General features: G+C 24.5%; 10 protein-coding genes across 10 annotated transcripts in view; 8 read left to right on the plus strand and 2 right to left on the minus strand.

The window, feature by feature from the left end:
* DDB_G0288323 (hypothetical protein) overlaps positions 1-848 on the plus strand; it is a gene marked incomplete at both ends in the record, with an annotated part of 1,029 nt that extends 181 nt beyond the window's left edge. The window contains one exon of the mRNA XM_631669.1: positions 42-848. Within this exon, the coding sequence (XP_636761.1) occupies positions 42-848 (807 nt within the window). The remainder of the gene's footprint in view (positions 1-41) is intronic.
* A 936-nt stretch (positions 849-1,784) lies between these two features.
* On the plus strand, positions 1,785-3,821 carry DDB_G0288363 (hypothetical protein; the record flags this gene model as incomplete). The annotated part of the gene is made up of 1 exon (XM_631670.1): positions 1,785-3,821. One exon carries the CDS (start codon positions 1,785-1,787, stop codon positions 3,819-3,821), a length of 2,037 nt encoding a protein of 678 aa, XP_636762.1.
* Positions 3,822-4,260: 439 nt separating this feature from the next.
* DDB_G0288325 (UPF0197 transmembrane protein) lies at positions 4,261-4,672 on the minus strand (the record flags this gene model as incomplete). Its single annotated transcript, XM_631671.1, has 2 exons — positions 4,261-4,387; positions 4,569-4,672. 2 exons carry the CDS (start codon positions 4,670-4,672, stop codon positions 4,261-4,263), a joined length of 231 nt encoding a protein of 76 aa, XP_636763.1.
* A 538-nt stretch (positions 4,673-5,210) lies between these two features.
* On the plus strand, positions 5,211-7,800 carry strn (WD40 repeat-containing protein; the record flags this gene model as incomplete). Its single annotated transcript, XM_631672.1, has 2 exons — positions 5,211-5,354; positions 5,461-7,800. The coding sequence occupies 2 exons, from the start codon at positions 5,211-5,213 to the stop codon at positions 7,798-7,800; spliced, it is 2,484 nt and encodes an 827-aa protein (XP_636764.1).
* A 385-nt stretch (positions 7,801-8,185) lies between these two features.
* On the plus strand, positions 8,186-8,839 carry DDB_G0288329 (hypothetical protein; the record flags this gene model as incomplete). The annotated part of the gene is made up of 1 exon (XM_631673.1): positions 8,186-8,839. One exon carries the CDS (start codon positions 8,186-8,188, stop codon positions 8,837-8,839), a length of 654 nt encoding a protein of 217 aa, XP_636765.1.
* Positions 8,840-10,016: 1,177 nt separating this feature from the next.
* expl7 (expansin-like protein) lies at positions 10,017-11,678 on the plus strand (the record flags this gene model as incomplete). The annotated part of the gene is made up of 1 exon (XM_631674.1): positions 10,017-11,678. The coding sequence occupies one exon, from the start codon at positions 10,017-10,019 to the stop codon at positions 11,676-11,678; it is 1,662 nt and encodes a 553-aa protein (XP_636766.1).
* Positions 11,679-12,245: 567 nt separating this feature from the next.
* On the plus strand, positions 12,246-13,646 carry purB (adenylosuccinate lyase; the record flags this gene model as incomplete). The annotated part of the gene is made up of 1 exon (XM_631675.1): positions 12,246-13,646. One exon carries the CDS (start codon positions 12,246-12,248, stop codon positions 13,644-13,646), a length of 1,401 nt encoding a protein of 466 aa, XP_636767.1.
* Positions 13,647-14,066: 420 nt separating this feature from the next.
* p2xD (hypothetical protein) lies at positions 14,067-15,471 on the plus strand (the record flags this gene model as incomplete). The annotated part of the gene is made up of 3 exons (XM_631676.1): positions 14,067-14,076; positions 14,170-14,351; positions 14,440-15,471. The coding sequence occupies 3 exons, from the start codon at positions 14,067-14,069 to the stop codon at positions 15,469-15,471; spliced, it is 1,224 nt and encodes a 407-aa protein (XP_636768.1).
* Positions 15,472-15,566: 95 nt separating this feature from the next.
* Positions 15,567-15,831, plus strand: DDB_G0288337 (hypothetical protein; the record flags this gene model as incomplete). The annotated part of the gene is made up of 2 exons (XM_631677.1): positions 15,567-15,571; positions 15,684-15,831. The coding sequence occupies 2 exons, from the start codon at positions 15,567-15,569 to the stop codon at positions 15,829-15,831; spliced, it is 153 nt and encodes a 50-aa protein (XP_636769.1).
* Positions 15,832-16,091: 260 nt separating this feature from the next.
* DDB_G0288339 (hypothetical protein) overlaps positions 16,092-17,500 on the minus strand; it is a gene marked incomplete at both ends in the record, with an annotated part of 2,724 nt that continues 1,315 nt past the window's right edge. Inside the window, one exon of the mRNA XM_631678.1 lies at positions 16,092-17,500. This exon is cut by the window's right edge and continues 1,315 nt beyond it. Within this exon, the coding sequence (XP_636770.1) occupies positions 16,092-17,500 (1,409 nt within the window).

Raw genomic sequence — 17,500 nt, forward strand, 5'->3', positions numbered from 1 at the left:
TTTTTTTTTTTTTTTTTCTTTTTCAAAATATTTTTATAAAGGAAATTGGTAAATTAAAGAAAGATTATAGAGAATTATATGAAGCATCAAAGGCATGGATGGATTCATTGGCAAAGATGAAAGTTGAAGGTGAATTATTATCAAATGCATATAATAATTTCGGTCAAACTACTTATCATAAAGAGGGTATTAATTTATCAAAGATTCATGTTTATTTGGATAAATTTAATCAAAATGCTAAATTACTTTATGACAATGTTGAAGATAATTACTTTAAAGAAATTCATGATTGTTACATTGACCATATGAAAGCAATCGATACTCATGATAACAAAACCCATCATGACAAACTCTCTTATGAGGATGCTTCCACCGTTTACCATAAGCCAATGTACCATGAAGATGAAAAGAAAGGTAGAGACCGTTTCAATAAAATGACAACTGCCCAATCTGTTTACCAAGCTGATTACATTCAATACATGCAATTATTAGCAAATTTAGAATCAAGAACTGAATATGATATTCCATTAGCATTTAGAGGTTTAATGAAAGATATTGAAACTTTCTTTGAAAAGGGTCGTCAAGATTTCAGTTATATCGATCTCCCAGAATGGAGGAGATCCGATGGTAAAGATTCTTTCCTTGAACCAACTCTTAATGAAAAGTACACTAATTGGAACGAGAAAAGAGAAATCCCAGTTGTAGAGACTGAAACTGTTGAAACTAAAGAGGTCGCTTCTGGTAGTAATACAGTTTATACCACAACCAAAACTACTACAACCGCCCCAATAACTGAATCTCAAGCAGATACAATCAAAAGTGATTTAATTGGAAACCCAATTAACTAAATTATTAAAATTTCAATTTAATTTATTATTTGAATTAATCACAAAAAAATAAAAAAATAAACTCTAATTTTATTAAAATAAAAAAAAAAAAAAAAAATTAATAACAACTTTATACAATTGAGAAAATAAAAAAAAAAATATAAAAAAAAATTAATACAATAACAACAACTATTACAACATTTTTTTTATATTTTTTGTTTTTATTTTTTTATCATTATTAATATTAAATTATCTATCTAAAATTTTAATAAAAAATAATTAAAGAAATAAACTAAATCGTTAATAAATCAAAATTTAGAGATTTACACTCTTTTTTTTTTTTTTTTTTAAAAAACACCCACTAATTATACTGAGATTTTTTTCTTTGTATAATAGGGTTGGGGTGATATACTAACATATAAAAGCATACACACCTACACACACACACACAACTGTAAATCAGTAAACTATCAAACACACACACACAAAACTTTTTGACCTTAAATCTATTGATTTATTTAATAATTTTAATTTATTGTTTAATAAAATTTTATTTTATAAAAAAAAATAAAAAATAAATTTTAATCATTTAAATTAAATATTTTTTAAAAAAACAATAATAATAATAATAATAATAAATATTAATTATAAAAAGTGTGTTTTTTTTCTTTGTTTATAAAATAAATAACCTATCCATTTTTGGTTTTTTTTTTTTTAAATCAAAATTCTTTAAAACCGCTTTTAATTAATAAAACATTAATAAAAAAAAAAACCAGAAATTAAAAAATAAATAATAAATAAATTAAATAATAAATTTAAATTTTGATTTATCAATAATAACAATAAATTTGTTTTCTAACAAATTGTTATTTTTGTTAATTTTATTTAATTTTTATTCATTTTTTTTTTTTTTTATTTGTTTTTAAAAAAATAATAATTCTAATGTATTAATACAAGATGATAAAATTAAAATTTATTTTATTATTTACTATTTTATTGGTGTTACATATTAATGGTTTAGATCAAATAAAAAAAGATAAAATATCTAAAAATGTTTTTAATCGTCTTGGTACAGATTTAAATAATACTTTAAATATTGATGATCAAATTAAATTATGGATATTTTTTAATTCTAAAGATTATATAATTGAGAATAAACAAAGTACAACATCAACTGGTCAAACTCAAACACCTTCTAATCAATATAAACAAATTCAATCAATTACTGGTGTAAATGATGATTCAATAAAAAGAAGAAGTAAAAGATCAATTAATAAAAAAGTACCAATATTTGATGAGACTGATTTACCAGTTTCAGAGAAATTTATTAAAGAGATTATAAATGATTGTAATTTGAATCATGAAATTTTATCAATTAAATTACTTCGTAAATCAAATTGGTTAAATTCAATTTCAATTATTACAACTGATAAAACAATTGATAGTAATGATAAATCATCTTCATCATCATCATCAAATGAAAATTTTCAATTAAATAAAGTTATTACTTGTATTTCAAATAAAAAATTTGTTGAATCAATTGATTTAGTTTCAAAATTATTAAATCCACAATCTGGTCAAGATGAAATTAAAGAAATTAGACATCATAGATTTGAAAATTCAAAAAATAATAATATTAATGATTTTAATAATCCAATTTCCAAATTATTGGGTCATGTAAAATTATTATCATCAGTTCAAGATGATTCTTCAACAATCAAGTATGATAAATCATTTTATGGTGAATCATTTCAAGGTATTAGTCAAACTAGTATTGATAAATTGCAAAGGTTGGGTTATGATGGCTATGGTTTGAAAATTATTGTAATGGATACTGGTTTCTATAAGGACCATGATGCATTTAAACATTTAAAAATAATTGGTGAACATAATTTCATTGATAATACAAACGACACTCAAGAGGACCCAGTTGAGAATGAAGATCCTAGATATAGTCAAAATTTTCATGGCACTGCAACACTATCCGTTTTGGGTGGTTTCATACCTGGTAAATTAGTCGGTGCTGCATATAATGCAAGTTATTTATTAGCAAAGACTGAAATTGTAGAAGGTGAGGACACTGTAATCGAAGAAGATAATTGGATTGCCGCTTTGGAATGGGGTGAGAAATTGGGTGCGTCAATCATTTCCTCAAGTTTAAGCTACCAACTTTACAATTATCCAGAGATGAATGGAAAAGATTCACATTTAACCAAAGCTGCAAATTTGGCCATTTACAAAGGTATGATAGTGGTGAATAGTATGGGTAATAAAGATTACAGTATCTTTGGTGCTCCTGCTGATGGTGAGAATGTAATTTCTGTGGGCGCTGTGGATTCCAGTGGCAGATACGCACCTTTCTCCTCCATAGGCCCCACTGCCGATGGCAGGATCAAACCTGATATCATGGCCTTGGGTGTGGGATACTATATTGCACTCTCCACATCGAGAAGTAGTTTTTCCAGTGTCGACGGCACAAGTTTTGCATGTCCATTGGTGGCATCGGGTATTGCATTGTTAATGCAAGCTCACCCAGATTGGAACACTCAGCAAATCTACCAAGCTGTCCTATCCACCGGCTCAAAAGCTTCTAATCCCGATCCATATGTCGGCTTTGGTGTTTTCAATGCATTGGGTGCCTACAATTTCAGACCATCAGTCGGTGATTGCTATTCCACTGGTTGTTCAAATCATGGTATATGTTGTTCGAGTCAATGTCAATGTGCACCTGGTTACTATGGTAAACAGTGTCAATATAAAAGAGTTGAATGTGGTTATAGATGTCAATATGATTTCAACTCAATTTGCCAATCTAATAATCTCGGTCCATCTTATACCTGTGTCTCTCAAAATGATACTGCAAATGCTATTTTAAATCAAGATCCATTTTCAATTTTATTTTGTAAAAAATCTGATAATCCTACTTCAACAACAACAACCCCAAAACCCTCAACAAATTTTGGTGGTTTAATCAGAATTGTAATTTCCTTATAAAAAAAAAAAAAAAAAAAAAAAAAAAACAATTTTTCTATTTTTAAATCTAAATTTTCACTTTTTTTTTTTTTTTTTTTTTCCATATCCATATTTGTGTATTTTTATAATATTTTTAATTACTTAAATAAAAAAATGTATTATTAATTATTTAAAGTTTTAGAAATTAAAATATTAAAAAAATAAAAGAAAATAAAATAAAAAAAAATAAAAAAGTAAAAGGTTTGAAAATAAAAAAAAAAAAAAAAAGAAAAAATCTATTTATAAACATATGTTCCAAAAAGAAAAAACTCTTTCCTATCCATAATATTACTATTTATACAATAATGTTTTTTTTTTATTTATTTTATTTCTTTCATATTTTTCGTTGACTTTATTTTTTTACTTTTTTTTTTTTTTTTTTTCTTCTTATTTTCGATTGATTACTGATTAAAATTTGATTTTAAACATAGATACCACCAGCTAATAAAACGAAAAATAAACCCAAACCTAAACTCATTGATGCAATTAATGCGAGTGTTAATTCCCTAAAGATATTCTTTTGAGCTTTAGCTGTGGTCATTTCAGATCTATATTAAATTGAAATGATATTAGTATTTAGTAGGTTATTTATTATTTTATTATCATTATTATTATTATTTTTTTGTTTATGAAAAAAGAAAAAAAAGAAAAAAAAAGTGTATTTCCATTTTATATGTAGTGTGTGAAGTTAAGATATTTTTAAAAATAATCTGATTATATGAAATTTACACAATAAATGTTGCAAAGAAAGCAAAACCAATTACGCAAAATAAGAATGCACAAACTGGATAAAACACTATATCAAGTGGACTTGTATAAGGTACTAAAGCCATTGTTTAATTTTTATATATATATATAATTTGTGAAATTGGTGATGTAATTTCAAACAATTTAAATTTTTTTTTTTTTTTTTTTTTTTTCAAATTTTTGGTGATGCATGAAGTTTTATAATTTTTTTTTTTTTTTTTTTTTTTTTTTTTCAAAAAAAAAAAAAAAAAAAAATAAAAAAAAAAAAAAAAAAAAATAAAAAATAAAAAAAAAAAAAAAACTTATTGATTTAATCACCACCTGTACTATAAAATTATTTATAAAAGGTTAATTTATTTTAAAATTTTTTTTCAGAAATATCCATACACATATACATATTCATTTTTTTCAAAAAAAAAAAAAAAAAAAAAAAAAAATAAAATAAAATAAAATATTATAAAATTAAATAAAATTAAAAAAAAAAAAAAAAAAAAAAACAAAACAAAATAAAATAAAAAATAATTGTATATAAAAAATATTTAAATATAGTAAATAATATATAACACATATATATATATATATTATTTATTATATATTAAACATTCCTCCTCCTCCACATAAATAATGGATAATCAAAATAATAATAATGCATTGGCAAATGGTGATAGTCAATTTACGATGCCAAAAGTTATAGATTATCTACAAAATGAATGGTTAAAATTTGAAGTTGATAGAGCACATTGGATATCTGAAAAGGCAGAATTAACAGTATGTATTTCATTAAATTTATTATAATATACATTCACATCACATGCATACTAAACTTTTTTTTTTTTTTTTTTTTTTTTTTTTTTTCTCTCGTTTATATATATAGAATCGTATATTAAAATTAGAATCAGAAAGAAAATTATTTGAATCACATAAATTCGATTTATGTAGAAGAGTAAAGATGTTAGAATATGCATTACAACAAGAAAGATTAAAAAATAATTCATTATTACAACAACAACAAAAGGTTATAGAAAAAGTAGAAGAGGAAGAAGAGGAAGATGATAAAATACCTAAAAATAGAGAACCACCAAAGAAATCAAAAGATAATACAACTAGATTAATCATTAGAAAATATTTAAGAGAAATGGGTTATAACGATTTAATTGTTTCAAAATCTTTACAAACTGAATTTGAAAATGATTCTCAAAATATCGATAATGATACAACTAATACAATTGATGATACAAATGACACAACTGTAAAAACAATATTAAATTTAAAAGATATTAATAATAATAATAGTAATAATAATAATAAAAATCAAACTACAACTACAACCACAACATCACCATCACCATCACCATCACCATCAACATCAACATCAACATCAACATCTTCAAATAAAACAGATAATACAACAACAACAACAACCAATGGTAATGGTTATAATAGTAATACGATAATATCACCACCATCATCATCATCATCATCATCATCATCATCATCATCATCATCATCACAATCACAACCACAACCACAATTACAATCATCATTGAGTGAACTAATAAATAATACAACAGATTTATCACAATCATTAGATTCACTATCATCAGCATCATCAGGTTATGAATATGATTCATTATTAGATAATTTAAAACAATTAGATAACAGTAGTGTTAGTAGTAATAGTGGTAATAATAGTATCAACAGTAGTAGTGATTCATTAGATACATCAAAACAATCACAAGAAGACCCAAACAATGTAACAATATCAAAACAACAACAACAAGAACAACAACAACAACAAGAATCGGATGAACAATCATTCAATTCATTTAATGAAGATATATTTAATAAATTAACAGCAAATTCTAAAGGTAGAATGAAGATAAAAGGTTTAGGTAATTTAAAGAATTATAAGAAGGAACATATGGGTGAAGAAGGTAATTTATCATTACCAGATCAAAATACTGAAGAGAAATCAACACCAACAACCAAATCATCATCATCATCATCATCATCATCAACAGGTAGTACTAGAAAGAAGAAATCATCATCATCAAGTTCATCAGGATCATCATCATCAAATTCAAATACAATGAATTCAGAATTAATGGGATTAGGAGCATCAGATTTAAATGATATCACATTGGATGATGGATCAAAGGGTGGTAATGATTCAGCGGCACCAAGAGTTTGGAAATTTAAACATTCATTGAAATCACATTTCGATGGTGTACGTTCAATCCAATTCCATCCAAATGAGCCAATAATGATATCGGCATCAGAGGATAACTCTATAAAGGTTTGGAATTTGAATCATTTAGTTCCAACAAAGAAATCACCTTCACCAGAGATTGAACCACTTTACACTATTCGTGGTCATACTGGTCCAGTGTTTACAAGTGAATGGAATCAAATCAATGGCGAATACTCAAATTATCAATCATTCTTTAGCGCTGGTTATGATATGATAATTAGACAATGGTCATTGCCTTCATCAGATATCGATTCCTATCTTCAACATGGTAAAATACTTCCATACTTGGAGAAAGAGTTTATAGGTGGTCATCAAGATGGTATTTGGGATCTATTATCTATACCAAACACACCAAATCTTTTGTCATCATCTGCTGATGGTACTGTTTCACTTTGGAATACAACAACTAGTGAACAATTATATACTCTCCAACATAGCAATGGTTTATCATATATTCCAACCTCTATAGCATTACCTGCAACTGAAAATAATAGAAAACTTTTAACTTCTTATAATGATGGTTCAATATTATTATTTGATTTAGAAACTCAACAAATTATATCACAATTAAAACAAGGTAGTAGTAATAATAATAATAATAATAATAATAATAGTCAAATTAATAAAATTGTATCACATCCATTTATGCCATTAGCAATGACTGGTTCTGAAGATCATAAAATTGAATTTTTCGATCTAAATAGTAATACCGTTGTTCATTCTATGATCGCTCATTCAAATTCAATCTCATCTTTAACAATCGATCCATCTGGACTTTATATTGCAAGTTGTGCTCATGATTCCTCTATTAGGTTTTGGGATATCTCTTCAAAAACTTGTATTCAAGATTTAAATTCTCATCGTCCAAAATATGATGAATCAATTCATTGTATAAAATATCATCCAAATAAAGGTTATTTCGCTTCTGGTGGTGCAGATTCAGTAATTAGAATATTAAATTAAATATTTAAAAAAAAAAAAAAAAAATTAAAAAAATTAAAATTAAAAAAAAAAAAAAATAACATATAAAAAATTAAAAAGAAAAAAAAAAAATTATTATAATAAAAAAAAATTAAACAAAAAACATTTTTAGTAAGTAAGATTATAAATAGAAATTTCTATTTTTATATTTTAAAAACATTAAATGTTTTTTTTTTTTTTTTTGGCGGTTATTTTTTATTTATTCCCCAAAATATTTTTTGTTAATTTTTAATTTTATTTTTATTTTTATTTTATTTTTTTTTTTTTTTTTAATTTTTTAAAACTTATTCGCATTAAAAAAAAAAAACAAATTATTTTTTTTATTTAATTAAAAACGAAATATAATAATAATAATAATAATAATAAAATGGAAAAAATTCAAAGAATTTCAGATTTAGTAGCAGCATATCAAAAAGTTTCATCATTTAAAAAGATAGAAAAGAAATTAAATAATGGAAAATCATATAAAATTAAAAAAATATTTTTAATGAGAGGAAGATATTATTATCCAGCTAAAGTTAATAGAAAGAGTGCATCACATATAACATTAATTAAAAACACAGCAATGAATACATTTCAAAATATAGAGGAAGCAACTGATGAAGAAATCTACAATAGAATGTACGCAGCCAGACAAAGAGAGAAAATGTTGAAAACAAGTGCTTTCGTTCAATCCTTTTTGGGTATGGCTGGTCAAAGTTACCAAAAAGCATTACAAAAACATGGTTTAACTTCAAGTGATGGTACTTTTGAATATAATGAAGAAGATGATGAAGATTATGAACCTTCTGAAAGTGATGATGATGATGATGAAGGTGAACAAAATGGCGAAGAAGAGGATAATTCTGATACTGAAGATGAAGAAGAACAACAATTAAAACAACTTGAAGCTAAAAATGAAGAAGATGAAGAATTTGAAGAACAAGAAATAGATGAAGATGAAGAAGAAGTAGATGAGGATGAAGAAAATGGCGAAGATGAAGGTTTTGAAATGGAAGATGATTTTGAAGATTCTGAATAAAACTAAATAGTAACAAAAAAAAAAAAAAAAAAAACAACTGTTCTCATAAATAATTCATTCATTTAAATTATTCAAAATAATATTAAAAAAAAAAAAAAAATATTCCACACATCATGTAATTAAATTGTTTTTGTTTTTTTTAATTTTTATTACCCTTTAAAGGTTTGATTTAATTAATTATTTATATAAAATATATTAAATATTTATTGGGAATATATGTTTTAAAAAAATAAAAATGGAAATAAATTTTTTTTTTTTTTTTTTTTTTTTTCTATTTCCAACCACCATCCATCCAATCAAATACTATTTATTTAATAATTTATACTATTTTATAAAAATATAAACACAAAAATTAAATAGTTTTTAATGTGGTATTTCACACAGTCTATAGACTTTTTTTTTTTTTTTTTTTTTTTTTTAATTAAAAAAAAATAAAAATATTTATTTAATTTTTATTTTGTGTGTGATTGAATTATTATTTATTTGTTTTTATTTATTTGTTTTAATTTCTTTATTTTCAATTACCCAAAAGATTATTATACATCATAATTATTCTATATGATTACGTACACGTTTTTTAAACAATTTCTAAAAATTAATTTTTTAATAGCAAATTAAATTATCTACAAGATAATAATAATGGGAGTAATGATTGTTTAAGTAGTTGTAAGTAATATTATAGTGTATATGTGTGTGTCTGTGTGTGTTTAGATTGTATTAAATAACAATAATGTGTAATAATTAAAAAGTAGCAAAGGATGGAATTAAACATATACCACCCAAAAAAAAAAAATAAAAAATAAAAAAAAAAAAAAAAAAAAAATAAATATATAATCAAAAGGACAAAACATGGCAGTGAAGAATTAATTATTTGATTAAAATAAAAAATGAGTAATAATATATTTTAAATTCTTCCTCCATCACATAATAATTATAAAATAAATTACCATATATATAAAATATATTTTTTAATATTAAATATATTTTTATTTTAAAATTTACTATAAAAAAAAAAAAAAAAAAAAAAATTTAATCATTAATTAAAAAATAATAAAAACAATAAATAATAATAAAAATAATAAAAATAATAATAATAACAATACTAAATTTTATAATAATACTAAAATTAAATTTTATTTAAACTTTTTTTTTTAAAAATAAAAATAAAAATAAAACAATGAGACTTTTAGGTAGTTTAATTTTAACACTTTCTTTAATTGCATCAGCATTTTCAAGTAGTGTACCATTAACATTATGTATGTCAGGTAGAGCACAAGGTACAGAATCATTAAATAAATCAGGGTCATGTGAATATGGTGCTTATAATGGACCAACTGGACCTGGAACATTGACAGCAACATTGAATGAATATTTCTATTCCTCTGGTGTGAAATGTGGTGATTGTTTCGAAGTGTCAGGACCAAAGGGTAAAACAGTGGTTAGAGTCGTAAACTTTTGTTCAGCAGGTACATGTCCATCCGAGAGACCATTGTTTATGTTAACACCAGATGCATTCCAAGAGATTTCCTCAGACCCATTATCGGTAGTATACGATGCAGGTTTTAGAAAGGTTAGTTGTGATGCATCGGGTCCAATCAAAGCACAGGTTTCAGAAGACTCTTCAAAATACTATGTGAAACTATTGATTTTCAATAATGAAGTAGGCATTCAATCAGTCACTATCAAAGGCAAAGATATGAGCGCCCCTGTCACAATGGTCCGTCAAGGAAGTGCCCAATTCGTTTGGAGTCAAGCTGGTAAAGAAATGATGTTCCCTGCAACCGTTGTGGTGTCATCACAATATGGGGGCAGTGTTACAATGACTATGAATTCCCTCTCTATGGATATCTTGAAATTCAGTGGTAATTTCGTTGCACCAAAATCAAGTATAATTAAAAATGCACCAGCCTCATGCTCATTATCCGCTAGTCCTTTGGCAATCTACCAAAATGGGTTGACTGAAGGTTGGAATTATTGGTCATCACGTTCATATTCTCAAATTAATACAACCGATTCTTCATCACATAGTGTTGGTTCAACTAAATCTTTATCATTGGTTTTAATGGGTTCATCATCTGCATTGACATTGGCTCGTTCTGGTGATTTTGAAACCACCTATTTCACTGGCATTAAATTCAATATGAAAGCAAATACAACCATGAGTGGTCTTCGTGTTTATTTCCCAAATGAACAAAATAAATATTGGACTCCATCATCACCAATTACAACCTCATGGGCCACTTATACAGTTCCATTCACATCTCTCCAACATAAAACAATTGAATCTGCATTCACTTTTGCCAATACTGAAAATATTAATGTTCATATTAACATTGATAATATTCATTTCATTGCTTCTCCATCATCTGTTACAACTGGTTATGCTAATGGTAATGAAACTGCTAATAGTGGTTTAGCAACTACTACTGTAGCCTCAGGTGGTAGTGGTGCTTCAGGTGTTGCAACTTCAAGTCATACTGGTGTTTCATCATCATCATCAACTGCTTCATCAACTGCTTCATCAACTGCTTCATCAATTGCTTCATCAACTGCCTCATCATCTGCCTCTTCAACTTCTGTCTCTTCAACAACTGCTGGTGGTAAAACAACTTCTGGAGGTAGTGGTATTTCAACTAGTGGTATTACCGGAAGTGGTGATAGTATGGCTGCCTCAACATCAAAAACTACCTCAAATCCAACTGGTAAAACCACTGGTATGACTGGATCATCGATTGATCATAGTGAATCTCATTCATCTGATGAACATCATTCATCATCCTCAATCATTAAAGCTTCATTATTATTAGTATCTGCTGCTTTAGCTTTTGCTTCACTTTAAAAATAACAGTAATAACAAACAACAATTTTTGACAAAAAAAAAAAAAAAAAAAAAAAAAAAAAAAAAAAAAAAAAAAATTATTATTATTAATAATACCCTCTTTCATTATTAGTTTCTGTAGCTTTGGTTTTGCTTCACTTTTAAAAAATAAATAATTAAAAAATAATTAATTAAAAAAATAATTTGATTACCTTTCAAAATAAAAAAATTTTTAATTTTTTTTAATTTTTTAAAAACAAAATAAAGGCGGATGGATAAATCCTAAAAATAACCAAATTGCCGAATTAACATTTTTTTTTTTAAATTTTTTTATTTTTTTTTTTTTTTAATTTTCGAAAAAACACCCTTTCAAAATTTTTAATTTTTAATTTTTTAATTTTTTTTTTAATTTAATTTTATTAAATACTTTTATTATAAAAAAAGTAATTATTCTTTTTTTTTTTTAAAATTAAAATTTTAATTCCTTTTTTTTTTTTTTTTAAAAAAAAAATTATTATTAACTCCATTTTTATTTTTAATTTTTTTTTTTTTTTTTTTTTTTTTTTTTTCAATCTAAAAATAGAAATAATGTCAACAACAACAAATATTCAATTAAATAATTTAACAGCAATTTCACCAATTGATGGTAGATATTGGGGACAAGTTCAGGTATTAAGTGAATATTTTTCAGAGTATGCATTAATTAAATATCGTGTTCAAGTTGAAATTGAATATTTCATTGAATTAAGTAAACTTTCAGAATTGAAACCATTGAATGCAGTTAATAAGGAAGATGATCATAAGAAACTTAGAGATATTTATTTACAATTTAAAGAGAGTGATGCACAAAAGATTAAACAAATTGAAAAAACCACAAATCATGATATAAAAGCAGTTGAATACTTTATCAAGGAGAAAATGCATACAGAATTACAATATAGTGAAGTTGTTACAGAGTTTATTCATTTCGGACTTACATCACAAGATATCAACAATACAGCCATACCATTATCAATCGTTGAATCAGTTGAGAAAGTATTAATTCCACAATTGAAACAATCAATCTTGGAACCATTGCGTCAATTTGCTCAACAATGGAAATCAATTCCAATGTTGGCACGTACCCATGGCCAACCAGCCACACCAACCACCGTCGGTAAGGAGCTAATGGTTTTCATCGAACGTTTAGAGAACCAAATCAATCATTTGGAACAATCTGTACCACATACTTGTAAATTTGGTGGTGCAACAGGTAATTTGAACGCACATAAAGTTTCATATCCAGCTATTGATTGGGTGGTATTCAGCGAGAAATTTGTTAAAGTTTTACATCCATCTTTGAAACGTATGCGTTTTACCACCCAAATTGAGCATTACGATAATGTTGCCTCCCTTTTGGACGCTTTCAAACGTATTAATACAATTCTCATCGATTTATGTCGTGACATTTGGACCTACATCTCTATGGAGTATTTCAATCAAAAATTGGTCAAAGGTGAAGTCGGTAGTAGTACTATGCCTCACAAGGTAAATCCAATCGATTTTGAAAATGCCGAAGGTAATATGGGTGTAGCCAATGCACTCTATGAACATTTATCCGCTAAATTACCAATCTCCCGTCTTCAAAGAGATTTAACCGACTCAACTGTACTCCGTTCTATTGGTGTACCTTTCTCACATTCTATCCTCTCCTTTAAATCAATTCAACGTGGTCTCTCAAAATTAGTACTCAATGAAGCAAATATTGCAAAAGATCTCGATGCAAATTGGGCTGTAGTTAGTGAAGCAATTCAAACTATCCTTCGTCGTGAAGGTTTCCCAAAACCATATGAAGCCTTAAAAGAATTAACTCGTGTTAGTGGTAGTAAAAAAATTACTGAATCTGATATTCAAACTTTTATCGATTCTTTATCAATTCCTGATGATATTAAATCTGAATTAAAACTTATTACTCCTTTTAATTATATTGGTATTATTCCTGATTTTTAAATAAAAAATAAAAAAATAAAAAAATAAAAATAAAAAAAATAAAAAATAAATTAAAAAGACTACTATTTAAGAACTTTGTCTCTCAAATGTTAATATCTAAAAAAAAAAAAAAAACATAATATTAAATTTTGAAATAATGAATTTCTTAAACCAAAAAAAAATAAAAAAAATAAAAAAAAATTTAATAAATAACTATTATTATTATTATTTTTTTTTTTTGTTCAATAAATAATTATTAATAATTTAATACTAAAATATCCATGCAATTTAAATTATTTTATTTTTATTTTTTTTTTTCCAATCATTTTCGAAAAAGAAACTGCTTTTTTTTTTTTTTTTTTATTTTTTTTTTTTTTTTGAATAAAACAATTATGGTTGTAAAATAATATTAATAGTTGTAATAATATGATCTTTAAAAAAATGGATTGGGGTATTGTATTATAATATATATATATATATATATAAAAAGAAATTTAATCTTTTTTAAAAATGAAATAAACTAATTAAATAAAATCCAATTTAGATAATATTTTTTCATATAATACAGCAAAGATTGTAACTATCAAAGATAGAAGATTAGGTGGACTTCATATAATATTTATGGTATTAATTATTGTTTATATTGTTATTTACTCAACAATATATAAAAAAGGTTATTTACTTACAGAAACACCAGTTGGTAGTATAAGGGCTAGTTTACTTGCTGTAATTATTATTATTATAATATAATAATGATAATAATAATAATTAATATTTTATACTAATACAAAAACTATTATTTATTATGATTTAGCCAAATGAATTTAAAGATGATAGTAATTTTAAATATTGTGATGATAATTTAATTGAATATAATTTTACAAAATTAGAATGTGATTATTATGATGAAGCATTTGTATCATTTCCAGTTGGTGATGATGTTTCATTTGCAGTGACCACAAGAGTGAAAACATTGGATCAAGTTTTAAATTGTTCATCAAAGAATCCAAAATGTAAATATACAACAGTGTCAACTAGAAATGTTTATGTGTCGGATATTGAGGATTTTACAATTTTAATTGATCATACAATGTTTGCACCATCATCATTGATTCAATATAATTCAAAGCAATTAAAAGGCTACATTTTAGATAATGATAATAACGAGATTCAAATCAATGAAACTATAAATACAGTTGGTATACCGGGTAAACCTGATATATTAACCATTGGTAAATTATTACAATTGGCAAATATAGATTTGGATGGCGCTTCATCGGTGAATTCCACAAATTCAGTTCGATATGATGGTGTGGTTGCATTGGTTTTCATAACTTATTCAAATACGTTCTCCTATAATACCAATAATTTCAAATATGTTTATTCCATTCAAAAAGTTGAAGATACGGAATATGGTGTACCTGAAGCTGTGATTTTGGATAATGTAAGCTCGAGAATGTATTATAATCGTCATGGTATAAGATTAATTTTCATTCAAAATGGTGAGATTGGTTCTTTTAATTTTCAAGCATTACTCCTGACATTCGTATCAGGTTTAGGGTTACTTGCAATTAGTACAGTTTTAGTGGACCAATTGGCAATTCGTTTCTTACCTGAAAGAAAAACTTACAGTTCTCATAAATTTCAAATCACTCATGGTTTCTCTGAAAGTAGAAATAAATTAAGAATTTCTCAAAATGAAAAAGATCCATTATTATTAGTTGAAACTACTAAAAATAATGAAAATAATAATAACAATGATGATTATAACGATGATGATAATGAAATTTTTGATGATAATAATAATGGGTATCAAAATATTCAAAATAATAATATAATTTTATAAATAAATAAACAAATAAATAAATAAAAATGTAAATAATATAATTATTCACAATCTTTAGTTTCTTAAAGTATTTTATGAATAAAGAGAACTATTAAATGGTGTATTTATATAAGGAATGAACTCATTCTTAATTGATTTTATTGTTCCACCTCAACAATATCGACAGCGGCTTCAACAATTTAATCAAGTTTAATTTCTATTGATGGAAATAGAATTGGTAGTGGTATAAGTAAAGAAAATAGTAGAGATATTAGTAATAGTTTAGGTGATAGAGACTGTATTGGTAGTAATAGTACAAATAGTGATAATTCAAATTTAAATAAAAAATCATTATCTGTAAAAATATATGCAAATGGTTAAGAGGTCAAATTTTCCAAAATCAAATTCAATGACATTGATTTAGATTTGGTGATAGTAAAGCAGCATCAGTGATTATCTTTTAAGTTTCAAATCTACATCCACTCAAAATTATTAAAAAAATTTCATGTAATAATAAATATTTTTTTTTTATTTTTTATTTTTTATTTCTTTTTTTTTTAATATCTGATTTTTATTTTATTTTTTTTGTATTTTAAATATCTAGAAAAAACTTTAAAAAAGTTGAAAACAAATGGAACAAATTAATCCATATTATAACCAAGTGAATATTTAAAGAAAAAATAAAAATTAATATAATTTATTTGATTTGGTGTTAATAATTTGATTATTGTTTGAAATTGATTATCATTAAAACCTTTGATTTCATTATGACTGAATGATTTTTGATTGTCTAATTTGTTATTAGTTTCATTGTTAACAATTAAATTTGGATAAAAATAATAAAGATGTTGAAAAATTTTTAATTTACCAAATCTACTTGCATCTGTTAAAATTTTATAAAAGTCATAATCAAAACAATGTTGAGTTTTAGGTTGAAGTTCAAAATAAAGTGATAGCCATTCACTTAATAATTCTATATCACCACATTGACCTATTATTTCAACATTTTTATTATAATCAATTATAAATCTATCATTATTTAAGAATAACTCTTTTAATGATTTATTTTTACCAATAATACATCTTCCAGATTTTATATCATCTCCACGATTTATTATTACCCAATTAATAAATTTGAATGCTCCTTGTTTATTACGTTTGAATAATTTTTCAGGTTCATAAGGGTCATTTGTAACTTCAATGGTTTTAATTAAAAGTGGGAAAACCAATTCAAATTCTTCTTTTGTTTTATAATTACTTAAAAGTGATTGTAAAAGTACAAAAGGTTTAATTATAGGGCATTCTTCATTATTATTATTTTTTTTATTATTATTATTATTATAATTAATAATACCTTCAATAATATTAAAATCTCTTTCAATTGAAATACTATGAAAATTATCAAAACGGTAGAAAATAGAATGTCTTAAAAATCTTTCAAAAAGTATATAATCTGTAAACCCAAAGAATATCTCTCTCCTTTTTTTATCAATCTTAAATTGTATTTGATAATCTATATAACAGCAATCTAACATACTAATGGACTTGATATAATTTTGAACTGAAACATTTTTTAAATGTAAAGAGTGAAAGCAATTTTTAAAATCAGAGCAACTTATTCTTGATACCATTATTTTTAAAAGATATACATCATCATTTTCAACCAACATATAAAATAGTGCCTGTGAAAGAGTAACCAATTTATTTGAATTTATAAATTTTATAATTTTATTTAAAAAATCAATTTTACATTTCTCTTTTTGTTCTTGTTTTTGAACTTTAATAAAATATTTAAAAAAGAAGAAAATAATTTCAGGATTTTCAAAATCTTTCCAATCATTTGGATTAAATAAATCTGAAGGATTGAAAGGTGGTTCGAGATTGAATGATTGATAAATAAAATCAATTATTTTAAAAATTATATTATCTTCATCTTTAGTGGTGGTATTTGATAAAAAGATTTTATCTAATCTTTTATATAAATTTTCATTTTTAAACATTGAATCATTTATAATAATTTCATTGGAAGTACTAGAACTAGTGATTGGTA

The sequence above is a fragment of the Dictyostelium discoideum genome, assembly GCF_000004695.1.
Source record: "Dictyostelium discoideum AX4 chromosome 5 chromosome, whole genome shotgun sequence".
In the NCBI taxonomy this organism is placed as follows: Eukaryota; Evosea; class Eumycetozoa; order Dictyosteliales; family Dictyosteliaceae; genus Dictyostelium; species Dictyostelium discoideum.